The sequence below is a fragment of the Vicugna pacos genome, chromosome 10, assembly GCF_048564905.1.
Source record: "Vicugna pacos chromosome 10, VicPac4, whole genome shotgun sequence".
Lineage (NCBI taxonomy): Eukaryota > Metazoa > Chordata > Mammalia > Artiodactyla > Camelidae > Vicugna > Vicugna pacos.
The window spans coordinates 39,826,657-39,853,515 of NC_132996.1; the positions used below are offsets into that span (position 1 = coordinate 39,826,657).

The window sequence follows — 26,859 nt, forward strand, 5'->3', positions numbered from 1 at the left end:
AACAGTGAAAATAATAATTTTTATGTAATTGGTTATATACCAATGATAATCCTTTCTATCAAGTATTTGTGTTGGTTTCAACTGTGCTGCATTCAATAGTATTTAATGCTAATACAACAGTTCGAGTTTTATTTAGACATAAAAGAAATAAGCATCATTCACAATTAAACTCAAGTTTAAATTTTTAGGTATCATTTGCTTGCTTTTAAAAACATTAATAGGAAACCTCAAACATATACAAAAATAGAGTAGTATAACAAATCCCGTTATCATCACCCATCCTCAGTAACTCCAATTCATGGCCAATCTTGTTTCACCTACTCCCTTAACCCACTTCCTTCCCCTCCATCCAGACTATTTTGAAGTAAATTCAAGACATCATACCACTTCACTATAAATATATAGAAGAAATATATAACTTCTAATAATGGTTATTGGATTAAACCCCACACTGGCAATAAAAATGATATGGACTAACTCAAGAGGGGTGTTTACCTATTTTCTCTATCTTAAAACTCCTGCCAGGAGCAGAGAAGAGACTGGAGTTGCAGAGTGGTAAAACAAGAATATACGCTCAAGGAGAATACAGAGATCAGATCTAAATTAATATGGACCTATTTCTTTAGAAAATATGCTACTGATGAGTTTTCTTTAAATACTAGCTAAAACAGGCAAGTTAACGTACAACCCCAATACTCCTTTTCTTCTATTTACTCAAATTCGTAGTTAACTCTCAGACCCAGCATCACCACAGCCCAGTTCTGCAGAATAGAAGATGGTGTTCAACAGTTCATGCACTTAAGATGTTCTGAACCCTAAATAGAGGTTGCTTCTTCATGTTTATGGTTGGTTTCCACATATGCTGAGAGATGGCTTTCAACCTTTTTTCCACTTACATGCCAAAGTTATTCAGAGTAACCGATTCAAAGCTAAGGTAAGGGAAATGTTCAGGGTAGAGTGGAAAAAGTCTTTTGATCTTGAAAGGTGGATCAGCCAAGAAAACAATTTAGCTATATCCCATTAGCTGCAAGGAATAAAATATCTTTGAAAAAAAATTAAAAAGGCAGAGAGAGAACATGTCTTCTGTGTCAGTCTTAAGTGGTTTAAATACCTCAAAAATCAAACTCAAATTTAATTAGAAATAGAATGACATATTTAACAATTGCTAACTCAAGTTTCTCTTGTAATTCCTTCCCTCCTCTGCAAAAATGTATGGGGGGAGAGAGTGAGTTTCAATTTCATTTGTACATAAAATTCCAAATTTCATTATTTATGCTTCTGGAGAAGCACCATTTCAAAATATCACTGTAACTGATGCAAGCCCTAAAATTTTTTTGGTGAATTCTTCAAACTGTGTACGCTGAAAAAATTTTAACATCACTCATGCTTTTAAAAATTATTTATTATAGTTCATAGTTTAGGAAGTTTTTAAATGTATCAAATTACTATGAAAATATGAACCTCCTCAGAATGCTACTATAGCAAGTAACAAGTAAATAAGGCAAGTTCAAGACAGAAATGGGAAGCAAAAATAACGTGAAAAACCCTAGCCTCCCCAAGATGTATCCTTTTTCTCCCTTTGTAACTTACCCTTTCTGAGTGGCACTCTCCCTCAGATATTCAAGGTCCTTGTCCCCCCAGATCCCCTTTAAAATGTGTTCTCAGGAAGACAGAATGAGAATTTATGCACTGAGGTAAACATGACAATAACTTGGAGTATTATTCCTATGGGGTTATCTGCATCTTAAACTTCAAGAGGTAACAAGAGTGGAATTTTTAGCACTGGCTAGCAAGTAGGAGTGATTTAAGCAATGCCTTTGAAAGCTCATGTTAAAGTCACATTCAACCAGAGGATATACAAATATACATAGAGCAAATCCACCAATTAAGAGTTTAATCTGTAAGATTTTAATTTTATAATTCAATTCTTTTCAGCAGGGACACTTTCAACAATAAAACTACCCCCAAACTGGAAATTCTCTATCTCTTACATGAACTGTTGAACACCATTTCCTATTCTGCAGGTATCCCTCTGTTTTATCAGCAGAAGTCACTCAAGGAAAGAACACAAAGTGTGAGGCAAGACCAATGCTTTAAAGCCTAAAAGATTCTGTAATAAATTGGGAAAGGGCTGTACCAGAAGAGAGGTTTAATAAGCTGGCTCTTAAATTCATAACTGATATTTTCTTAAAATTTATTACAAATTTCACTTTCAGTAACTCAAATATAAACTGGGTGCTTCCCAGTAAGAGTACCTGGTTGATTCTCTGAATATAGTTCACTAGGAAGCACTATAAAGAATGATAAAGTGTAAGAGGGATATCACATATAGCACAGGTTATAAACAATCAGAAGTCACGAAACTCCCTCAAATCTTAATTTTCAAAATATGAATTTACTCAACAAACCATTTTCTGAAATCAAACCACTGGAATTCTATCTTCTCTGAAGACAGAATTTTGCTAATATGCTCTTATCAGAATGTTAGCACTTTTATATTCATATGTAAAACACTGGGAAAAAACCCTGAACTATAACAAAGCTAAACTAGTAACTACTTCTGATTGTTAAAAGGAGTTAAGGTCCCTGAGCCACATTATCAGGGCTGGACTGCCCACCTTCTTATTGCATGAAATACATAAAAGTTATCAGATTAAGCTATTATAGTAGGGATTTCTATTAGTGCAGCTGAATGCATTTGTACTGGATATGAGTACAAAATTCTCACATAAAAATCAAATTGAGAGTTATAAAGAAAGTCCTCACTGACCCCTCAAATATTCTAAAAAGAACCTCAATGATAAGCTTGTATTTTGTTTTCTTTACCTGAAGAAGACAAATACTGCATAACCAATTTTTAAAAAGGAGGGGAGAGGGGTAGGATGGTGTTTGATGGTAGTGAAATTTGATTCCAATGCCAAACAAAAATGGGATAAGGCTGGAAGAGAAGGATATGAGTATAATACAAAAAAATTATGGTCTAATATTTCCCATTTGTCAATTTTAACTGTCAATGAGGAAAATAAAGTTTATTTCTTGGGCAGAGGAATTCCAATAGTTTTTAAGTCTGAACCTTCAAACTTGGGAAGCTTTCCTCCAGGTTACCAGCAAGGGCCTCATCAACTTCTTGTAGGATTTTGAGAAAGTCTGCCACCTGCGAGTCAAACAAAAGAACCAAATAAACATAAGTGAAGGAAAAGACGTTTTAAGATACTGACTGTTGACTATAAAAATGCTCTACCTATGTTTTCTAAATAGTCCAATGGAAATGAAATGCTGACAGATCCTCAGATGTCAATAAGAGCACTTCCTGGATAGTCCTCTGAAACATCAAGGAAGTGACACTAGTCTTTACCATTTTGTTTACTTTCAAACTAGTATTTATCCTCCTACTGATTTCCCTTTAGGGTCTACTGCCAGGGTTTCATCATCATCCTCCTTGCTGACACATCCCCTCACTCCCACACTTCATACTTCATTTTCCTAAAAAAAGTTATTTTGAAATTGCCTCTAATGGTAGAGAATGTGATGTGATTTGAAGAACCATAAAAATCTATTAACTGTACCTATCTAAGAATCTTATTTTTCATTAATACATATGCTGTCTACTTCATAATAGTAAAGGTTACTAAATTCAATGTTGATTCCTTTCTCTTAAAATTTGAACTGTTACTTAGGCTAGTTTCATGAATTACCCATTAGTCATCTATCCAACAAAGGCATTAAGTCTTGTGAATTAAATGCACTATCTTTTTTTGACAAAAGCCTCAGAGATCAACTGCTTACTTAAAACACTTAATCTTCTGCAACTCAGCCACCTCTACATTTACTCATACTCACCACAGGGCTATAAAAAGGAAGAAGGTTTGCAAATGCACACGAACACTTCTGTTTGCTTAACTGTCCCTCCTTCAGTCCCTGAGCTACAGTCTCCTAAAACAAACAAACAGATCTGATGTTAAAATAGGAAATGTTCTCACTGTAAAATGATTATAAATCAATAAAAAATGTTAAAAAAAATAGGAAATGTTCTAAAGCTATATCTGGTGAACAAATATAAATCAGTATATACGATTTCTACCAATCCTACAGGCACTTCAAATGTCCCAAACTACCATCATTCCTCTTTGTGCTCCACTGCAGTCTCTATTTTAGCGAAGGCACCAGCATCCACCTAGCCTACTGTACAAATCAAAAATGTGGGGTACAGCCAAGACTTTTCTTCCTCCTCTGCTACTAACGCCCCCAGCAAGTGTTTAATTCTACTCTCCTAAATCTCTCTCATCCCATCCCTCCTCTCCATCTACACTTCCACTGTTTAAGCTCTCATTATTTTTCAGATTATTCTTGAAGATTACCAGCCAGGAGAGCCTGCTGGATGGTCTTCCGGCCTCCAGCTTCAGCTCTCTCTAATCTTCTCTACTGCTTTTGGAGTAATCTTTCTAAACAGATTGCATCACTAGACACTTCAAAAAAAATCTCTAGTAGCGTCTCAGTTTTCTCGACACTAAGTCCAAATTCCATTAAGCATGGCATATTAGAATTTTCACGACATATCCCTGGTTTATTCTCCACCCACTTTCTTCCTATATTCCTGTCACATTAAAATTAAAAAACATCTATGTCCCTTCCTCTAAAAAAAAACAAAAGTAACAACAAACAGTGGGAAAAAATACTTGGAATGAATACACAAAAGACAGAATTACCCAAGGAGTTCTTACAAATAATCAAAATGGACAGATTTATAAAGTAGAAAACACAAATAATATAAAAATACATGGAAAGATATTCAATCTCACTAATAATAAAAATGCAAGTCAATATAAGGTACAATTTAACACCTGTTGAACTTTACTTGACATAAAAATTATAATACACAGTAATATGGATCAAGGAAAACCAACATTGTCACATGTCAAAAGCACTTTGGCAATATGTAGCCATTTATGCCTGTCATCTTCACATTTATCACATAGAACCCAGCAATTAACATCTGAAAAACTCGGCTAAGGTAATAATCCCAAGGGAAAACGGGTAGTTCACCAAAAAACAAGTCACCAGAAAACTGAAACTTGTCTTAAGGAATATTCTTCTTTAAAAAGTCCATGAATATGAATATATATTCTTCACAGTTACATTAATAAATTTATTTATCCTAAAATATATAAAGACTATGTTAATAATCCTGAACATATACAGGAAGAGTACTCCTTAAAACAAGGTTACAGTAAATTTTAAAAATTGATTTTTTGGCAAACTGGGTATTAAACTGGCTCTAAATGAAAAGTTTTCCAGTGAATTGACCTAGATCAGGAAAAGCGCTTATAATATGTTAAGTAAAAAGAATAGCCTCTAAAAAATTGTATATATTGGTTATAAGCATGTGAAAAAGACATAAATACACCAAATTACATCAACTATTAGTTTAAGAGTATAAACTTATGTGATAAGTTTTTCCTTTCTCTATTTTCCCAAATTTGTGTAATATTAAAAAAAAAAACTAATAAAATTTGGAGCATTAAGTAATTCATCCTTTTTTACTGAAGAAGAGCATTACTACTTCTTTCCTACCTTTGTTAATACTTGGAAAATATTAGAAAGAAATTCACATGAAATATCCTTCAAGATTTTCAGGTGGAAATCATCTTGGGTTAAATCAGACTTTTTAGTTTCTTCTGTGTTAGACTCTGCTGAGTTCTCTGGTTTCTTCTGACAATGTTCCAAATTTTGTAAGACACGAATCAGGCTGTCAATTAGAGGAAGATCTACTGAACAGATAAAATAAGAGGCATGGAATTAGCCAGTTAAATTTGGTCACCAATCTTTCATTCATTCCTTTATTCCTGCACAGGTACTAAATACCTGCTATTGCTAGACATTGTATTTTAGGTACTGTAGAAATAGTAGGAAACCAGATCATCAAGGCCTCAGCCTTCATGAGGCTTACATTTTTATACTCTCAATTAAATAAATGAATAAAACAGATCATTTCAGATTTTGATAAGGTGTATGATGGAAATTAAAGGAGAACAGAATAAAGCAACGGGCAGGGGAGACTCTCTCAAGAGGTAATAGTGAGTTGAGAACTAAAGGATAAGAAGCATCGATGCAAAGGAAAATATTTCAAGCAGAGGGAACAAAGTGCTAAAGGCGCAAACAGGAAATGTTGTAGAAGGTCTGAAGAATAAAAAGAAGGCCAGTATGACTCAGACTGAGTGAGCAACGGGAGGGAGAGGAGGGCACAGGATGAGCTGACGAGAGCTGGGCAAGAGTCTTAACATGAGAGTCCTGAGGCCATAGTAAGAAAAGAATTTTCATTTTAAACTTTAACTATTATAAAAATCTTAAACAAATCTTTAAAATTTTATGTTCTATTAAGTTAAGAAATAGTATGATTCCTTAACACATTTATCACATCACCCAAATCTGGGTGACAGTTGTATTTCCCCAGGAGCACCTAATCCACAGTAGGAGATCAATGTGTTAAAAGATAGAAAAATCATTTTAATTAGCCTATAATAAAAACTGAACAGAAAACTAAAGCTCAGACTCAAAATATGTAACATGAACATGTTAAAAGGTATCTCTCCCTGATCCAGTCACTGATTCTAATTCTACCCCTTCTACCTGATAATTTCAAATCTAGGGGAAAAGTTTGCTGTTAACACTGAATCAAGTATATTGATTTTTTTTTTAATCTAACTTTACTTCCAAACTTAGGTCACTTATAGTACATGGAAATGCCATTTAAAAAAACTTAGCAACCAGGATCTTATCCTTTATTTCTCGACTCAATGTCACCACTTCAGAGCATCTCCCTTGCCTGGCTGCTTTATTATATTCCACTTGGATTTACTCCCACATCTTTACTACTGTTAGCACCAACTCTTGACTTTAACACCCAATTCTTCACTCCAAGATTTCCCTGTAGGTCACATCAATCTATATTGAGAAGAAGAGAAGCCTCTCTTCTCCCTTTCTCACTCCCAGCCCTAAATCTGCAAAACCCTATCCAACGCTAAGGGCAGGATGCGAGGGTGGGGGGTTAATCAATGGCTAAGCGTTAAATGAGCATCTTTATACTTTCTCACCCAATCATAAAAATCATACAGCTTCGGGGACTGGGAGAAAGATAAATATCACCCAGTCCCACAACACCTAGAGAGATGTGTGTAACTTTCAACAGAAACTGTATAATTTTCAACAGAAACTGTATAACTTTCAACAGAAAATGCATCTATACTAGGAGATTAGGATGAGCACCAGGGCTCAAGGTCAGAATTTCCCCCCTCTTCTTTCAGAATTTACCACAAAGAAATAAAGAGAGTGAGCAACAAAAAACTGATCCCAACTATGATAAAACTAGGAAACAGCTGAAATCTCAAACATAAGGTAGGTGGGAAAAGTGTCAAAAGCAGTATAAATCAAGCAGGGGCCGTGGGAAGAAGTGATGAGAGAATGCCACACTGCAGACCTCACAAAAGGCCAGAAAAGTCCATTTCTCTAAGGTAAAGCACATATTCTGAGGTGCAAATCCAGAATCCCTTGCTCGCAACAGCAGGAATGGAGTGCATGGAGTGAGCAAGACGGCAGCTGGTGCTTCCCAGGGGTTCTAGGAAGCAGAGGCAGAGGGGTAAATAAGGGATCCCACAGACAAGTCACACACACAGGAGGCAAATGGCAAGTGGAAAGGCAAGACTTTACCACAGCCACCTCTCGCCTGGGAAGAAAAGCTAGGAGACTCGTAAACCCAACTCCTGCCAGCCTAGAACTCCGACAACCCTCTCCTGCATGAACTTCCTGCAAACAGACCCAGGAAAAACTCAACGCATTCAAAGATGAGTAAGCTTGACCAGCACAGCAGCAACATGAAGATATCAAAAGAAGAAAGAAAGGAACAGGAAAAACAAACAGCAGAGGAAGAATATTCACCTAAAAATGTTGACATTAAGCTTACGAATACTAAGGTAACATTTAGCCATGAGTTTTAAAACAACATGTAATCAAGCACAAAGCAGACGTACAAGAGCTCAGACTAAGAAATGAAAGGCAATACGATAGGAAACCTGAGCTGGCAGAGCTCAAGGAAGGAGTTAAAAAAAAATTAAAGCCACCACAGAAATGAAGGCAAAACAGGAGAAGAGACACTGCTGAAAACACAGTAAGGCAAGTGGAGTTCGGGAAGAAAAAAGCAAAACAAAAGGAATGAAAATAAAGTTCTTATTTTAAATTGAAAAAAAAAAGTTACGGTATACAGGAAAGGAGATTCACATAAAGAAAGTTATAACCCTTGAAGAAGAAACCCAAAATGCTGAAACAGAACAGATACCTGAAAAAATAGTTCAGAAATACCCCTACTCCTCAAGACTTAAATTTGAAGTTTGGAAGTACCAGAAAAAAATTGATATGGAATAGTCAACATTGAAATATATTTTTTAAGTTATTAGATTTTTAAGGATTTTGATAAATGAGAGGGGAGGCAATTATAATTATATTCTGAGACAGTTAAAATTATAAAGGTAACCACTAGACCAAAAATGCAAATCTTCCTAAATGTTAGAAATACACACAAAAACAAGGCAAATAAATCATATACTGAATGGAAAATATGACAGCATTCAGTTCAAACATAACTACTGTATCAATACATTTAAATGAATTTAACTTATCAAAAAGAAATCAGCGCACCCAAAAGTATTTAGAACAGTTGAAAAGAGTAAGTTGGACAAAGGTATTAGTGGCAAATGCAAATAAAAGGAAAACGAGGAATGTGATCTTTGTGTCTGACATAGAAGGCTGTAAGCCAAAAAAAACTACTATGGGAAACAAAGATGGGCAATTTTTAATGAAATGTCTACATACCAAATAACATGACATCAACATTCATTAAGCAAACTACAAATGATGAAAAGAGGACAAACATATTGGTAGTAAAAGATACTAATCTTCTCAAATAAAATCAAAAGAAATAACTAAGGTTATAGAAGATCTAATCGGGATATCAAGTGACAACTACAACATTATTCCAGTTCAGGCCTCTCCTCTCAGGTCTAGAACCATAGACAGCCCCACTTGGACACTGCATAGATATCTCAAACTTAACATGTTTAAAACCAGTCTTTCCTATCTCAAGAAATGGCAACGCTTTAGACAAAAATGACAGACATATCTTGACTTTTCTCTTCTACCCTCCCCAACCTATCAGTCAGCAAATCCTATTGGTACTACCTAAAAATGACTATTTTCCCCCCACACCTCCCCTGTTACCACCTTAATCCAAGTTATACCATCTCTTGTCTCAAGTTCACAGCAGCCTCCTAACCAGTCTCCTTTTTGTACCCTTGCCCCACTACATTTCTTATCAACACAACTGCCAGAAAGAGAGCTTATTAAAGTCAGCTCATGTCTTTCCATCCTATGCTTAAAATCCTCCACAGCTTCCTAACTCATTCAGAGTAGAAGGCAGATTCAGGCCCTCTACACTCAAGTCCCAGTTACCTCTCTGGCCCCAGATGCTATTTCTCTTTCCCATGTTGGCACCACCTTAGCAATCCAGGGCCTCAATGACCTTCCTCAAACATATCAGGCATACTTCTACGTCACCTCTATATGGAATGCTTTTCTCCCCAAGTATTCACATGACTCACTCCATTACTTCCCTCAGGTCTGTACTCAACGTCACCTCAATGAGGTAACTTATCCATAAATGCAGAGAAGGCACTTGACAATAGTCAGCATTTATTTTTGATTAAAAACTGTGAGTAAAATAGAAATAGATTAGTATCTCCTCAAACGGTACAACGTAAACAGCTCAAGCCCAAAACAGTATCATGATTAATGGTGAACCTCTACAATCATGCCCAATAAAGTCAGGAAAGAGGCAAGGATGTTTTCTATCACCATTATTGCTTAATCTCAGAGATACAAGGCAACTCATTAAATCAGAGGTAGAAAAGTGATGAAACATATCTAAATTAAACCCAAAGTAGTATCAGTTAAAGCCCAATATTACCACTGGAACAATTCTTAAAAAGAGTAAGAGAATTCAGTAAGGTTACTGGATACAAAATTAACATACAGAAATCAATAATCTTCATATATTCCAACAATAATCAACAGAAGGAAAGACATCATAGACAAAGCAATCCAAAAGATAAAATACCCAGGAAAAAACCTAATAAGAAATATGTAAGATGTGCATAAAAAAATAAGACTTAAGCGAGTGAAAAAGCATGTTCTTGGATACTCTACAAATTTAACATGATCTCAACAAAAAAATGGTTTTTTATTTGGAATTTGTCAATCTAATTCAGTATTAAACAGGAATAATAGAAACATTCTGAAAAAGTAGAATGAAGGGGGGACTAGCCCTACTAGGTATCAAAACATAAAACTTTAATAATTAAAACACAATGGCTACTGATACATGAATAGAGCAACAGAACTGAATAAAATACAGAGAGAAATAGAAAATATGGTAATGATGACACTTCAGATCAGTGTGGGTAAACTGGTTTATTCATTAGATAATGTTGAGACAACTGGGTAGCTATCTGGAAAAAATCTGAAACCATACCTCACATGTAACACCAGAATAAATTCTAGATGGATCATGGACTTAATTGTACTAATCATAAAAATCATTCTGTGAAAGACTATTTGTTTATATAGGAAAATATTCATTTAAATTTCTAAATGAAAAAAGTTGCCTAAAAAGCAGGCAAAAAAACATATATAGATGTGAGTGTATAGTAGTTACCTATAGTAGTTACCTCCGAATGACTAGATTACAAGCACTAGGTTTCCTTTTATAAATTTTACAAATTCTTTTGCATTGCGCATATAGTATTTTTATAATCAAGGGAATAAAAGCACTAAAGAAAATGGGAGAAAGAATAAAATGCACAACAAACACATCTGATAGACTAGAATTTAATTGAGCAAACTAAAATCATACTTGCCTTTTCCTATCTTTAGATACTCCTGTTCAGACTGTGAAGCATAGATGGCAGACAACACTGAAAAAACAGAGGCTAGCACTGTTTTCTGTTCTTGGAGTATGATGGGTGGATCATCAGACTGGCAGAATTCATGGCAGACCAGGTCAAAAAGTAAATTCCAAGTGTCTTTTCCAGTATCAGGACACTGTACTTAATAAAGATGATGAAGAAGGTAATCATTTAAAAACAGAAAACAAACATGTGAGTAACTATCATGCTTCCCCATATAACATCTTACCAATTGCTTGAATTCCATCATCCACTGTGGTAAGCAGCTGTAAGATGTGCATGTAAACATCAAGCCCTTCTGGATTTTCAGAACTAAACACAAAAAACAAAAGCATTGAATCAACTTTACTGACTATGGGATCACAATCACTCATTTATTCAACAAATATTAATCACTTTGTACTAGTCACTGTCCTACATGCTAAGGATAAAACAGGGAACAGGACCAAGTCTCTGTGCTCACCAGAACTTACAGTCTAATAAGGCAATCAGCCAAAACACCAATAAATATTATGTAATACAATCAACAAACACAGGACAAGAAGTAAAAATTCTGCTGGGCCCTGTCCCATGAAAGCAAAATGCAAAAACCTACTAGGTGAGACTTCATCATTCTGGTTTACATGAATAATCAGGACAAAAAATGACTGAGACTTTTACAGAATGAATAAAAGGCCCACTGCACCAAGCACTGAACACAATGATATTCTTAAAACTTCACAGGATCATCTTAGCTCCTTGGCTGAGATTATTAAAACCATATTGGTATAATTTTGCGATCAACAGTTTGGATTCCTAGAAATTTGCAATCTTAGTTCTTCAACCACACAATTAAGTGAAAAGATAGTGAACAATTAAAAGATGGTTCAGCAAATATTTAAGTGTCTACTGTTTTCAGGTACATATTAGGGGCTGGGAAAACAGGGATGTATAAAACATTGTTCCTACCTTCATGAAATTTAGAGTCTGAAAGGAAAAACCATAATTAAAGGGTAATAACAATAAAGTGACATGAACATAATGCCAGAAGTCCAAGGTGCTAGAGGACCACACAGCAAACAGACATAACTTAGTTTGGAGAGTCAGGGAAGACATCTTAAGAGAAATAATGTTTACATAGAAACCCAAAGGGGCAAGGAAATGTTTCAGGCAGAGGAGACATTTTTTCAAAAGTGTGCAATGGTTTGGAGTCAAGAGAGCTTGGTTCAGTTGAAGAAACAAAGGAAATTTTATATAGTTCAAACAGAACAAGAAATAAGGATGGAGAAGCATTGTGCAGGGCCTTATAAGCCGTAATGAAAAACAAAAATCTGGACCTCATCCTAAGGAAGGCAACTGAAGAGTCTGAAGCATGAAAGTGAGATGACCACTGTGTGCTTTGGAAAGACAGCTCTACAGTCTGGGCTTGGAAGGAGCAAGCCTTGAGGCAGGGAACTCAGGTAAGAGACAGAGGGCTGGTGATGGCACAGGTAGGGTCCCAGTAAAAGTCAGGAACAAGGCTTGGAGGTTGACTGGCCATTGGAAAATAGTGGGATGGGAAAGTCAGTAATGGCTTCCACATTTCTTACACATTATCCAAATGCAATAATGATTACATCATTTACTCAGATTGACGATACTGAAGGAGACGGTTTTGGGGAAAGATGATTTTAATTTTCACTTGGATAAAGGACATAAAATTAAAAGGCTTTAATGCAGGTTATAAAGCACTAAGAATGCACAACTGGCCAATAAGCAGATCAATTCATAAATTAATTTTCTGGTGACCAGCAATAAACACTTTCAATGACCTACAAGACCTATTAATTACTCTCGGGAAGACATCAGAGCCCAAAAGCCAGTCACTTATCCAAGACTGGCATATACACAAGCAGCAAGAAAACAAATATCTGATATTAGTCAAAGAAGCTGTCAAATGCCCAGTGGAAAATAAAGCACAATGAAAATCTTTTCTATTTGATTTAAATTATACAAAATTGCAGAAGATTTTAAGACAGTAACCATAATTAATGCTAAATAATAGTCTATAGCTAAATAGTATTAGAACAGGTACTTTGCAACCACTATGAATTCTTGCAAAATGCAAATACATTGTCACCACAAATATCAATAGTGACTCAAACCTGACAAAGACCGGCTATGTGCTATTCATCCTGTCGACTTACACCTTTAAGCAACCGGATTTTTAGTAACTATTTTCCCAGAACATTTTGCAGAAAAGAGCTCACCTACCGTACTTGTTTGGCAGCTTCAAGTACACATGGCACAATTCTAAACACTGGCTGCTCTTCAGAATCTTCCTGGGGTTGATCCTGAGGCTGAACAGCTCCATTTCTAACCCATTCCAACATTAGCTTTTCATCCAAATCAAAGAGCTTGTCCACAACCTCCCCCACCTTCACCAGTAGGTCAACTGCAGAGAATAAAACAGACACTGAAATGAGTAACAAAATTTTAAAAGTTGTAAGGCTAATCAAAATTCCTAAAGCCACTCTAAGAAAGCCAAATCTTGCCAAACACAAGATTTCAAGGCAATGTGTTTTACCTCCTTTATTTCAACTTGCTTGTCTGCCTTCATTTTTAAGTGGGGAATATATCCATATCCTGGGAGTTTAAGAAAATACTTTATAACTTGAATTGAAATACTTTCTCAACTTACACTTAGCCTTTAAGTGACCTCCAGAAATAGTTACCTGGTTCGCTAACAATTAAATATAATTTAAAATTTTTTTCTAGATTACATGGTCACTTACCATTTGTTGAACTTGACATGATGAAGCAAATGCTATCATAAATAGCTGGTTGTTCCCGGATTCTTTCAACCCAGACACTGGCCACCTCTGTCTGGGAAAGGCAAGTAAGCAACAACCTACGTGATAAATGTAAGCTTAATATCTATCTGTCAAAAACAGTATAGGAAATTCAAGAGTAAAAGATTAACTCTAACTCTATTTTCCTAGATTCCCTTATGGGTGAGTATATAGAATCCATGAAAAGAAGAAAGCATACCTGCTTGTTTCCAGCAGAGTAGGAGGGTCTGAATCATACAAACAGTGCAATAATACCTGGCTACAAAAACAAAAAAGTTAACCCAATACGCCTCACTTGTCTCATTTCAAATATCAAAGCAGAGTTTTCATTTAACTTTTTAAACAATTGTGAAATACAGCATATACACACAAAAGCCAGTAAGATACAAATCCATACCTGGTGAGTTATAAAGCAAGAAAGAGAACAGAGCTGCACCTCTGCAGCCTTTATGCGCCCCTTCCAAATCACAGTTCTCTTTCCCACGTAGAAATGACTACTACCCTGACTTATCCAGCAGTCATTTCTTTGCTTTACACTATAGTTTTATTATTTAATATATTTTGGTTTTGAATTTTACATGAAGTAAATCATATTATATGTATTCTTTTGAGTCTTAGTTCTTTAACGCAACATCATGTCTTTAGAACCTACTCATCCTGTTCTTGTTGCTCTTTGACTCACCGCTGCAGAACATTTCATTGTATGAGACTATAACACAACTTATTTTTCCAGCCTAATACTGACAAACATTTAGGTTCACTGCAATTTGAGGCTATTTCAAGCAACACTCCTATAATACTTCTAGTATGAATATCCTGAAGTATGTGCGCACGGTTTCTCTTTCCATACACCTATGAGTGGCATCACTGGGTCATAGCATATGTGTATCTTTCAGTTTGGCTGGGTAATACTCAACTGTTCCAAAGCAGTTGAACAAATTCAGCAATGGAAACTGTTCTATACTAATTTTAAGATAAGCATTCAATTAGATTTATAAAACTTGTCAATATTAGTCATTCTCAGATTTTTGGTAAGGATCACTAGAGACCAAACATAATCCCAAGTCATTTACTTCATGAATGATTGTAAATTCTGAGGATTAATTTCTTAAACTAGGATCCTAAAGCCATTCCACACCTAGAAGAGGTAGTTACCTCTATTTTAGAGACCCATGTACTTGAATCCTGTGATAAACCCTAAAGCCCTAGCTGATAATAAACACCTAGGACAGTCTTCTGAACCTATCATGAGTACAAATTTCTTTGAGATTCTGATTAACAGCCACAACCCTCTGCCTAGACAACGAATACACTCATAAAATTTAGCATATAATTCCAGGATGTTCTCAGACCTCTTAAAGTAACAGCCAGGATTTCCACCACTAGAAACCCCTCCACCCAAAACTTTTCTACATGTAAAAAAGAACTAGCCTCTAAGCAGAAGTATGAGAGCCTTTAATCATGGAGGCAACCCTGTATCCTCTAGTCTGTTGGCAAGTACCACCCCTGACCTAAGTTCTAATTCTCAGGGTGACCCTGGTCAACAAGTCTAGTTTCTCCAGACTCTAGCTCTGAGCCTTGGATTCCCTGAACCTAAACTGTTTCAGACTCTGGTCAGGTGTCCCCACCTCCAAGATCTGCCCCACTGGTTGTCATCTTATGTGGCTTACACCTGCATACATTCAAGCCCCTTTACTATCGATACAGAAAACAGGCCTAAATCCCGAATCCTGTCCACAAACAGTGTGGAAGCCCCAGGCACCATCAACACACAATGAAGTCCTGAAGAGTGTTCACCAGGAGAAAGGAAATACTACATTTCACACTATTTCCCTACCTTTCCTATGTATTAGGATTTGCTTAGGGATATGAAATATGAATCTATTTTTTAAAAACATAATTATTATGTAGTAAAACTTACCCAAGATTTTTATCACTGCTGATGGATACACATATCTCCTGGAAACAGGCCATATTACCTAGAATTCCCACGCAGATTTCCTATCAAATCAAATTTCACAGGTCACAATGGCTCTAAGGTGAAAGACATATAAAACTAAAAACTTGAAAAAAAACTTTCACTGAGCCAAGTTTGGCGGGGAGAAGACGAGGGGCAACATGCAGAGGTATACTGCCTGCATCCTAATTTGACAAGTTTCCAGTAGTACTTGAGAGGGGATGAAAGACATAAGAAAAAGGCAGGCAGGAGTTATGAAAGAAGAAATCCTATGGATGAACTGAGTCATAAATGACTGGTAGGATTTAGACATACAAACAAGAAGAAAGATATTCAAACAAAGGGGAACATATTTGCAGAGGCAGGAAGGGACTAATGCAGCAGAATGGACAACGGCTAATAAAGTGGGCAATGGCTAATAAAGAAAGCTGCCCGGCTGTACCACACAGTGAGGATAACATGAGACAAATACAGCAGGTAAAAAAGATGTGGATTAAGGGCCATAACTGCCATATTAAAGAGTTTAGACTTAATCTAAGAGGTTACTTGGAGCCATGAAGGTCCTCAAGGAGGGGGGTCAACATACTACAGTGATATTTTAGGAAGATTATTCTAGCAGCAAAATGCATAATGTGTGATAGTGAAAAAACTTTAAAAGATGTTAATAATCTCAGGAGTAACAGCTAATATTTAGCACTCACTATGCCCAGGCACCACTCTAAGCACTTTTCATGTATCATTTCATATAAAAATTTATGAGGTAAGTACTATTATTATCCCCATTTTTCAGGTGAGGAAACCAAATCACAGAGAAGTTAAGCAACTTGCCCAAGATCTCCAACTAGGAAACAGCAAGAGCTCCAGAACCCGAGCATTTAGTCACTATACCACATCGCATCTCTGTAATCAAGATGCAAGAAGATGAGCGTGGTGACAGCAGGCATAGGAAGGGAAGAAGCTGAAAAAGACTCAAGGTGAAAGCAGAATAATTTGATGGAAGGAAAGGGAAAAAGCAATTAAACAAAACTCATAGGTTTCAAGTTATCTCATTTCTCCAGTAGGAGGTACTGGTCCCATTGACCGAAAAAAAAAAAGGAAAAGAAAGCATAGGAAAGGACACAATGAGTTCAGTTAGGACAGTGTTTTCAAACTTGCAAGAGCATAACAATCACTCAGGGAGCATGTTAAAAATACCAACTTCCAAGTCCCACCTTCAGAGCTACTGAATCAGAATCTCCAAGGTAGGGTCTAGGAAGCTGTTGTTTACCAAGCACATCACATGATTTTTATGATTGGATAAGTGCAATAATCACTGAGTTAGGGCATGCATAATTCTGGACTGGAAAATGCAGCGTGCAAGTAGAGGATGACTGAAGAAAGCTGGAGACAGCACCAGAAATCAGAAGGGAGGTCACAGCTTTGGTTCCACAGGCACAGATTTGCAACTTAAAAAGGTAAAGAATAGATAAGCTAAGGAAGTGAATATAAAGAGAACAAGGAAGCTGGGTCTACATCTTAAAAGGACTCCACCCTCAGTGTGTAGAAAGAAATTAAAAAGCAAAATAAGTGACGGAGAAGTGACCGAAAGAGGTCAGAGGCCAGGAGACTGAGGTGGCACCAAAGCTACAGGAGTAAAGAGTTTCAATAAAATGTGTAAAGATTAAAATAGAGTAGGGGCAGAAAAGAAACACATACATTTCCCTTAAAAATTAAAGAGGTTATATAAGAAATGTAAAAAAAAAAAAAGACATGTATTTAGAGAACTTTCAAAAAAAAAAAAAATTAAAGAGGGAATAACTGAACTTCCAATCAAAGATCACGTTTTTCAGCCTTGGCTACTCATGGGAAGCACCCTGAGGGAGATTTACAAGCTGTCTGGAGCCTCACACTTGGAGACACTGTTTTAACTGATCTGGGAATAGTCTGACTTGACATTTTTAAAAGCTCCCTAGGGCAAAGCTTCTCAAATTTGGGCCCTGGCCCTGGTCAAAATGTAACTAGCATCACCTGGAAACTTGTTAGAACTCCTCAATTCTACCCCAAAACTACTGGAACAGAAACTCTGGAAGTGAATCCAGTGATCAGTGATACTGAAACATGCTGAAGTTTGAGAGCCCGTGTCCCAGGTGATTCTAATGTGTGGCCAAGGCTGAGAATCACTGCCATAGACAGGCTATAGCTCATAGACATATATAATAATATGACTAACTCCTGGAAGGAGCCATTCTTAACATAAGCTTATTTTCTCTAAGTACTAACTGTGAGTTAATGTATTTAAGTCAGAAAAAAACAGAAGAAAAATCATGTAATTGTCAAATCTTTATATTAATATAACAACCCAAGGAAAAAGAGGTCCATGGCTCATCAGGCCCCAACTAAGGTGGAACACTGTACTAATTAAACTTTTAACTCAACATTCAATTTGTAAGAAACATACTACAGAATTCACCAATTCATAATTTCAAAGAAACGGAGACGATACAGTACAGTGGTTATACTTAAGTCATGCGGACTAGGCTCAAATCCCAGCTCCAATCTTTCCTAGCTGTATAGTCCTGGACACACTTCTTAATCTGAGACTTAGTTCTTTTACTTACAAAGTGGATATAAATGCCTACCTCGTAGAGTAGTAAAACAAAGTACTCAGTAAATAGCTGTTATTCATAATTGTAACTAGTCAATAAATATTTACTAATCACCCATGGCGTGCACAGTACATGGCAACCTAAATAGCATTAAAGCATGGAAGACTTAATGAGAAGGACAGAATTGTTTTGGTGCGTGTACTATCATCGTTGGCCACTGAGAGCTTACTTATTTGGGAAGGCTTAGAAGGAAAGTATCATCTTGAATAGTAGATGTGAATATTGAGGGGAGATGGAAGGCATATAAATGAAGGCGTGGAGATGGAGATGATCACAGTAAACTCTTGAGATGAGGAACAGACAGAGCTTGCTAAATTGGAAGGACTATCTAGAGGGTAGATTTTATGCCAGAAAGATGCTAATTAGATTCAGATTATGGAAAGTTGTGAGCAACAGACTGAGTTTAGAATGAAAGCTTTTAAGTAATGGAGGATTTTGCAAATAAAAAAGAGCAATAAACTGAGAAATGGGCAGTCTGGGCACTGTTTCCTGTTCTGCCACATATTGGCAGCATAATGTTGGTTATCCCTATCTGGTGTCCACAGCCATTAAGTGGAAGTATTGATCTCCAGCTCAAATCCAAAATTCTGTGTAATAATTTTAAATAGCACATTACTTAGTATCTGGTAATGTTCAATAAACATTTGCCGACTGATCTGTAGCCAATGAGAATATTAAAGTGAGAAAAATGAAAGACTATCCAGCATTATCTGCTGTTATTGCTCCAAAGAGGCAGCTTCAGAAACGCACATACTTACTCTTAATCGAGGACACTTGGATTTGGCCAATACTCCCATAAATATGTCAGGAGCGTTAAATTCTTGAAGAAATAAAGCCACATCCTGAAAATAGAAATAATTGTTAATCTGGATGCTGAATACGTCTCCTTAAACCCCACAGCTTAGGCAATAGTCCTTCAGAGAAGCTGAAACTGGGGTAAACTGCGTGACTGTCGACTGGGAGAGACACACGTACTTATCAAGAGATCATGGTCAGAGAAAACAGCGTTTTCAAAGATATACTCCAAACCGAAAGTCATAGCAGCAGATGCTGCCACCCTAAGTGATCAAGCTGTCATGTGGGCAACTCTTTGCAGCATGCAGGGATTTATTTATTTAGTTAAAATAATTCCTGGAGTAGCACAGGGATTAATAATATCAACACCAATAATAATAATGGCAATTAACATTTATTGAACAAGTATTAAATGCCAGGTACAGTGAAGTGGTTTGCATACCTTCTAATTTAATTCTCAAAACAACCCTATGAAGTAGTTATTATCATTAGCCTCATTACACTAATAAACAAACTGAGGTTTTAAAATGTTAAGAAACTGCCAAGATTATACAATTGTAGGAGAACACAGCCAGAATCTGAGCCCAGATGAGTCTGATCAACCATGCTTTTAACCAGCACACCACACTAACTCTCAGGTATTTACCCATTCATTCATTCATTTTTTTTAAACATTTTTTTATTGATTTATAATCATTTTACAATGTTGTATCAAATTCCAGTGTAGAGCACAATTTTTCAGTTATACATGAACATATATATATTCATTGTCACATTTTTTTCTCCGTGAGCTACCAGAAGATCTTGTATACATTTCCCTGTGCTATACAGTATAATCTTGTTTATCTTTTCTACAATTTTGAAATCCTAGTCTATCCCTTCCCATCCTCCGCCCCCTTGGCAACCACAAGTTTGTATTCTATGTCTATGAGTCTATTTCTGTTTTGTATTTATGCTTTGTTTGTGTGTTTTTTTTTTTTTAGATTCCACATATGAGCAATTTCATATGGTATTTTTCTTTCTCTTTCTGGCTTACTTCACTTAGAATGACCATTCATTCATTCTTCACCAAATATTTACTGAAAAACCCAAGCAACATGCACTGTTTTGGGCTCTGGGGACACATCAGTGAACAAGCTAGATAAGATCTCATCTAGTTTTCATTCTAGAGGGATGAACAATAAACAAGTAAACAACCAAACTACACAATGTCTAAGTGCTACAAAGAAGATAACCAAGATGGTGTGTGCTAGAAACCAAGATAAGTGGGGCTACTCTGGGTATATCACAGACAGTGTCTCTGAAGAGGTGACATTAAGCTTTTAAAAGAAGGAACTTCAGTCTACCAGAGGACACAGGCACAAAACAATCACTGAGTAACAAGTTAAGTGTTATGCAACATAATGAACAGGTTCCATGAAAGGACAGAAAAGAGAGGAATTCTTCCTGGAGTTTCCAGGGAGGGATCACAGAGGAGGTGACATTTGGGCTGCACCAAAAAGATGAGAAAGATTTTGCCAAGTGAAGGACATTCCATGCAGAGAGTAGCAGGAACAGAGCATGAACACAGGAAAATGCAGGAAGTATCTGGAAGTCTCTGGTCCTGCTCAGAGTCATAGGAGATAAGGCTGGGATGTAGTCTCACTGGAGGGACTATATGCCAGTGAATCAGTGGGCAGCTCATTTCTCTATAGGTGCTTCAAGTGCTACCCTAAGAGGACAAAGAGGAGGCCAAGAGCATGGCCCTCCCTCCACGAACAATCTCATTCATACAGCAGCTCTATTTTACCTATTTTATATTTGAGGATTTCACTTGAAAAATACATTTTATTTCTTTTAAAAAATATTTTTAAATCATAGCTCTTAACTGTAGAAGAAGTAGAGAGAAGACTTGAACAATACTCTCAACCACTTTGATCAAATTGTTATTTTACAGGACACTCCACCCAGCAACGGGAGTATACACATTCTTTTTAAGTGAACCTGGAAACTTTACTAAGACCAAATTCTGATGAAACAAGTCTCAATACATTTAACAGGATTCAGAGTATTCACTGACCACAGGAACAGAAAGATATCTGAAAAATCTCCACATATTTGAAATCTAAATAATGCACTGCTACTCATTAACCAAAGAAAAATTAAGGAAAATTAGAAAGTATTCTGAACTAAATGAGACAAAACACAACATATCAGAAGATGTAGGATAGTGCTAAAGCAAGATTTAGAGGAAAGCTTACAGTGTTAAATGCCTATATTTAAAAAAAAAATGACCTCAAATTAACAAACTCAACTTCCACCTTAAGAAATTAGAAAAAGGAAGAGCATGTTAAATCAGAGTAAACAGAAGAAGGAAATAATAAAAATCAAACTGGAAATCAATGAAACAGAAAACAGAAAAGCAGTAGAGAAAAATCAATGAAACCAAAGGCTATCTATTTCTGAAGATCAATAAAACTTCTAGTCAAACTGTTAAACTTCTAGTCAAACTGATCAGGGACAAAAGACAGAAGATACAAATTACTAATATCATGAATGAGAGAGTTAGATCATTACAGAGCCTACAGATATTAAAGAACAGTTACATAATACTACAAACAATTTTATGTCAATAAACTTGACAACTCAGATGAAGTGGATTAATTTCCTGAAGAACACAAAGTACCAAAGTAACCAGAACGGCCCTATATCTATTAAAGAAATTGAATTTATAGAAATTGAATTTATAGTCTTCCCCACAATATACCAAAAACTACTGAATGGTGAATTCTATGGTAATGAGTTATATCTCAATAAAACTTATTTTTTTAAGTAATATATACACAAAACTAAAAACAAACGAAAAAATCTTCCCACAAAGAAAACTCCAAGATCAGATAGCTTCATTGGTGAATTTTTAAGAACAAAATAATAGCTGTTCTACACAAACTCCTCCTGAAATGTATAGAGGGAATACTTCCCACCTCATTCTGAGGACAGCATTACCTTGGTACCAAAAGCAAACGATGACAAGAAAACGACTGTCTCTTATGAACATATGAAATTCCCAGACAAGATTTTAGCAACTTGAAAATCAATCAATGTAGTTCACCATATTAACAAACTAAAAATAAAAAAACACACGACTAACTCAACAGACTTAGCAAAAGCCTGACAAAATCCAAAATCCATTCCTGATAGACTCGAGGAAATCTAGAGACAGAGAGAACTTTCTCCTCCACAGTTACACGGTACTTCATGGTAGAAGACCGATGCTCTACCCCTACAACCGGAACAAGACAAGGCTAAGTCTCCTCTAACTGCTTCTAGTGAACACTGTAGTGGAGGTTCTGGCCAGAGCAAGCACACTGAACACCACTCAGCAATAAAAAAAAATAAACTATTGATAAACACAACAACATGGATGAACCTAAATTAATGACCCTGAGACAAAGAGCCAGACCCCTTCCAAAAAAAGAATACGATCCCATTTATACAAAACTCTAGAAAATGCAAACTACTCTGAAGTGGAGATAGCCAATCAGTGGTTGCCTGGAGAGGGTGGAGGCAGGAAGGGACAAGAGGTAGGATATAAACAGGTATGTTCTCTATCTTAATTTTGATGATGGCTACATGTGCATATACATACCTCAATTTTTTTTCAGAATGTACACTTTAAATACATGCAGTTTTTGTACTTCAGTTATACCTCAAAATATATAGTTTTTTGTGTCAATAACACCTCAATAAAGGTGTTTTTAAAAATTGCTAAAGGCAATGAGTAGCCATTGACAACTTTTAAGACAGAAGAATACAATTAAATCTGTGTTTTAGGAAAAAGATAATTTGGTGGCAATGTGGAGGACAGAGGGGAGGTGAAAGGGACTAAAACAAGGATTTTAATCAGGAACCTACTGCAAAAATCCTAGTAATAAAATGAAAGAGCATGTAAGGCAATCTCTTTTCGCCTCTTTTCCTACCTGTAAAAGAAGGGTACTACTTCTATCACAGGGCTATTGTGAAGAGCAAATGGAGTCATATATATGAAAAAGCTTTCAAGTTATGGAGTACAACACAAATGTAAACATATTACTGTAATTATGTACATGTAATTCCTTCCTGCTCCTTCCAATTTGATTGTGGTACGTCAGCGGTCTCCTAATCTGCTCTCAAATACAAGGCCAGCATTGTTTTTAGACAGACAAGCATCAGAATTTTCCTGGATTACAAGTGTTCCAGCATTTATTAGAACTATTTACGTAGCCCAAATCTAAAGACACTCAGATTCTCTACCTTCAAAAACAGAAGTTTAGCATTTATAGCTCCTCAGCCTTCACTCCCTGTACCACATATAGGAGGGACTACAGATATTAAAGTCTTCCCCAGAGACTTTGAAGTTTTTTTTTTTTTAAATCCATTCACTACCTCTTCACCCAAGTCTTTTTAGTTTCATTTCTAACCCATTACCTCATCCATTGACATATCCCATACTCTGCAAATTTCATTCTCCATTTCTTCATCAAGCTCCATCTGTTGCTCCTCATCATCTGAGCTGGATTTGGGGTTTTCAGGGTTAACAATCTTCAGAAACACAAAGGAAGGAGATGAATAAAGGCTGTCTATAGTACTCCTCAAGTCATATTACCCTGTAACAATTTAGAAGTCACAAAGATATTATCCTCAGAGTATCTTCTCTTGCAAAAAACTTGTTTAACAAAATTAGTGTTTTGGGTACCATGGCTAAATACTATTGCCAGGCACTGGGGTAGAAATACAAAGATGAGTAAGATTTAATCCTGTGCTTTCAAGCACTTTAGAATCTAGTGGGGGAAGACGTATAAATTGGTAATCACAACAGAAAAGGCTAAGTGACTGAAGTGAATTGTGGACAAAGAGGCATGAAAACAAAAATGATGGACCAATGACCTATGCCTGCGAGAAGCTTGGGAAAACTTGTCTTAAGAGGTGAGATTTAAGCTAAATCTCTGAGGGAGAATGGGTTTATCATGTGAAGAAAGGAGAAGAGCACAAAGAGGAAAGTACAGGAGTTCAGAGTTAAGAAAGGGCCTGGCAAGTGTGGGGGCGTGGTGAGCAGTTTAGTGTGTCATGGGCAGATGAGGCTGGAAAAGTTGCAAAGAGCCCTAGATTCCAAACTACGAAAAATGCATTTTACTCCTGTAGGCAAATGGAACTAAGAGGAGTTCCCATGCACAGATTTGTTGGTTGGTTGGTTGGTTTTGAGGAAGATTATTTTGGCAGCTGCGTAGAAGATGGAGTGGAGAGGACAGTGATTGGAAGTAGGGAAATAAGTTAGGGAAACATGAGGAGGAGAATGCTTATTTCTGGAGAGCCTCCTGCAAGGTTAACACCACGGTAAGCACTCTAGGGCTCTTACCATCTTATTTAATCTACACAATAATCCTGTATACAATAATATAGATATTATCATCCCACTTTATAGAAATCGAGAAAGAAATCCAGACTCTGAGCGGTTGGGTGACTTGCTCAAAGTCACGCTGGACGACGAAGCCACGATTTTGATTATCAGAGCTGTTTGGCTCCAAAATGACCACTTACTCTACTGCAACGAAAGTAGAGAAATAGAGACCGGGGCTTCAGAAACTACAGTGGGAATGGGGAGCAAAATCTCTAGCAATGTATTCACACAGTCGCATATTTTTTTAAAATTTTGCAAAAGTAAGATATTTCAACTGCAAGCATTCCAGCATCCCTGCCGCTACATTTCCCTTTGTGTTGAGGGGAACCGGGAGTGGCTCCCGGCAGCCTGGGTCCCCGGAGGAGCCCAGGACGCAAGGGGTGAGGCCACGCCGCTGGGGCCTGGGGAGGGGTCGCCGTGGGGACGGTGGCTACCCGGGCAAGAGGGGCTGCCGGAGGCGAAGCGGGGGTCTGGGGGAACGAACGGGGAGTCCAAGTGAGGCGCGAGTTTCCACACCTGGATGAGCCCGCTGAGGACGCCGAAGAGCCAGTGCTTGCTGTAGACCGTGCTGCCTATACAGTCCCCGCCGGCCGCTTCGTCCCCATCCTCGTCCCGACTCGGCGACGGCGGTGACGGGTTGCGGTCCATAAGTGGGCAGCTTCTGGCGCGCGGCAGCTGCTCCGGAAGCGCGGGAGGAGGCGAGAGGCCTCCAGGCGCAAGAGAGCCCGGCGCGGCTCCCACCACAGCGCCCCCTGCTGTCCGGAGCCCTGCCGGCCTGAGTGCCTGCCCAATATGCCCATCAGGCTAGGGCTCCCAAATGACGAGATCTCCACCCCTCCTCACTCTTCTCAGGACACCGACGCGATCATACTCATAATTGTTATTTGTCACTCTTACTGGACCAGATATTCCACCTCTCAGAAGCTCTTAGCCTGATCGGAAGGAACGGGGCGGGAGACGGAGGAACTGGGGGTCGGGCAGGGAAAAGGACAGTGTCCTGGGACAGACGTGAATCTCGAAGCTACCTGACCTCTGTTCTCTGGGCACCGTTGTCATTCTTAAAGATTCAGTAGGTGCTCATTCTTCTCCCAGGTGTGGCTGGAATCTTGGGAAAGACAAATGTCACCAGTAAGAACGTCAGTATTACGCTACCTGTATTTTAAGTTCCTGCTTCCATTTATTTAGTTTGATGGTACTCAACCTCAGACGCAATGCTCTCCCACAGCCCACAGCACCTGAACTCTCCAATGACTTTCAGGGGAGAGTTTTTGAAGATAGGGTGAGGGAGGGAGTCACAGGGTACATGATCAGCTCATCCACAGTTTTCTGATTGGTTGATGGTGAAGTAACAGGGTGATGTTTCAGAAATCTCAATGATCAACCTTCTGGTTCCAACTGGTCTGGGGTCTATGTGCTGGTGGTCAGCAGGAAGTTAACTTCTTCCACCAGGTAGAGGTTTTAGTATCTGCACAATAACTCAAAGCTATGGCTCAGGAAATTATCTATAACCCTTGAGGAGGAACTAAAGGTCCTTGACTTTGTTTTATGGCTAAACTATTATTATTTTGTCTTGCTCGACTGGTTTCCTCTCTTTCTGCATTTTCTCACTTCTCTAATTCAATTTGCTCTTTGGAACTTAGAGAAGGCCTAGAAGGCTAAAGCTTTTCTACAAACGAGAGGTGGGAGGACATGGAGAAGGGGGAGGGGTCTGTCCCTGGGAAGACCAGACAGGGTCCTACTCTGTTTCATATGTGTGTATCTCTGGCCCACCCACTAAATGCCCCCCAATCATTGTGGCAACCAAAAATGTCTTCAGAGAGATTCGAAAGTTGGGGTGAGGTGTGTGCGTGTGTGTGCGTGTGTGTGTGTGTGCTTGTGCATGTGCAGTGCAGTCCCTGTTGAGAACAAGAGCCTAGATCTCTCTTGGTCCCAAGGACTGACAAATCTGGAAGGACCTATACTAATGCCATTCTCTAAGGACATGACCACAAGCCTTTTTCTACAGTTTCCTTGACACAATTATATAGTCTTCTCCAAATTGTTGCTTGCTTTTACCTCAGCTCTTTCTTGCCTCTGCCTTCACATATTCCACATATAGATTTACTTCACAGATTTGTTGTGAGAATCAGCTAAGGGCAATAAGTTCACTGAAGGAATGACCAAGGGAATGAATCTATGCAAAATAGTTTTATAAGCTCTAAACTTCACTACAAGTACTTCAATACAA

The 26,859-nt window shown here is 37.5% G+C and overlaps 1 protein-coding gene across 2 annotated transcripts; it reads right to left on the reverse strand.

Annotated features, from left to right (window-relative positions):
- SAAL1 (serum amyloid A like 1) lies at window positions 1-25,320 on the reverse strand. Of its 2 annotated transcripts, none has more exons than XM_006209314.3 (12): window positions 25,149-25,320; window positions 23,663-23,776; window positions 19,180-19,263; window positions 15,741-15,820; window positions 14,019-14,078; window positions 13,763-13,878; window positions 13,242-13,422; window positions 11,239-11,321; window positions 10,962-11,150; window positions 5,572-5,768; window positions 3,841-3,933; window positions 1-3,154 (listed from the first exon to the last, which is right to left on the reverse strand). In XM_006209314.3, exons 1-12 carry the CDS (start codon window positions 25,278-25,280, stop codon window positions 3,062-3,064), a joined length of 1,422 nt encoding a protein of 473 aa, XP_006209376.1. In that variant the 5' UTR covers window positions 25,281-25,320; the 3' UTR covers window positions 1-3,061. The 2 variants fall into 2 exon arrangements, with proteins under 2 accessions (XP_006209376.1, XP_006209377.1); XM_006209315.4 differs by having other exon boundaries at window positions 5,572-5,765; window positions 25,149-25,319.
- Window positions 25,321-26,859: the final 1,539 nt, after the last annotated feature.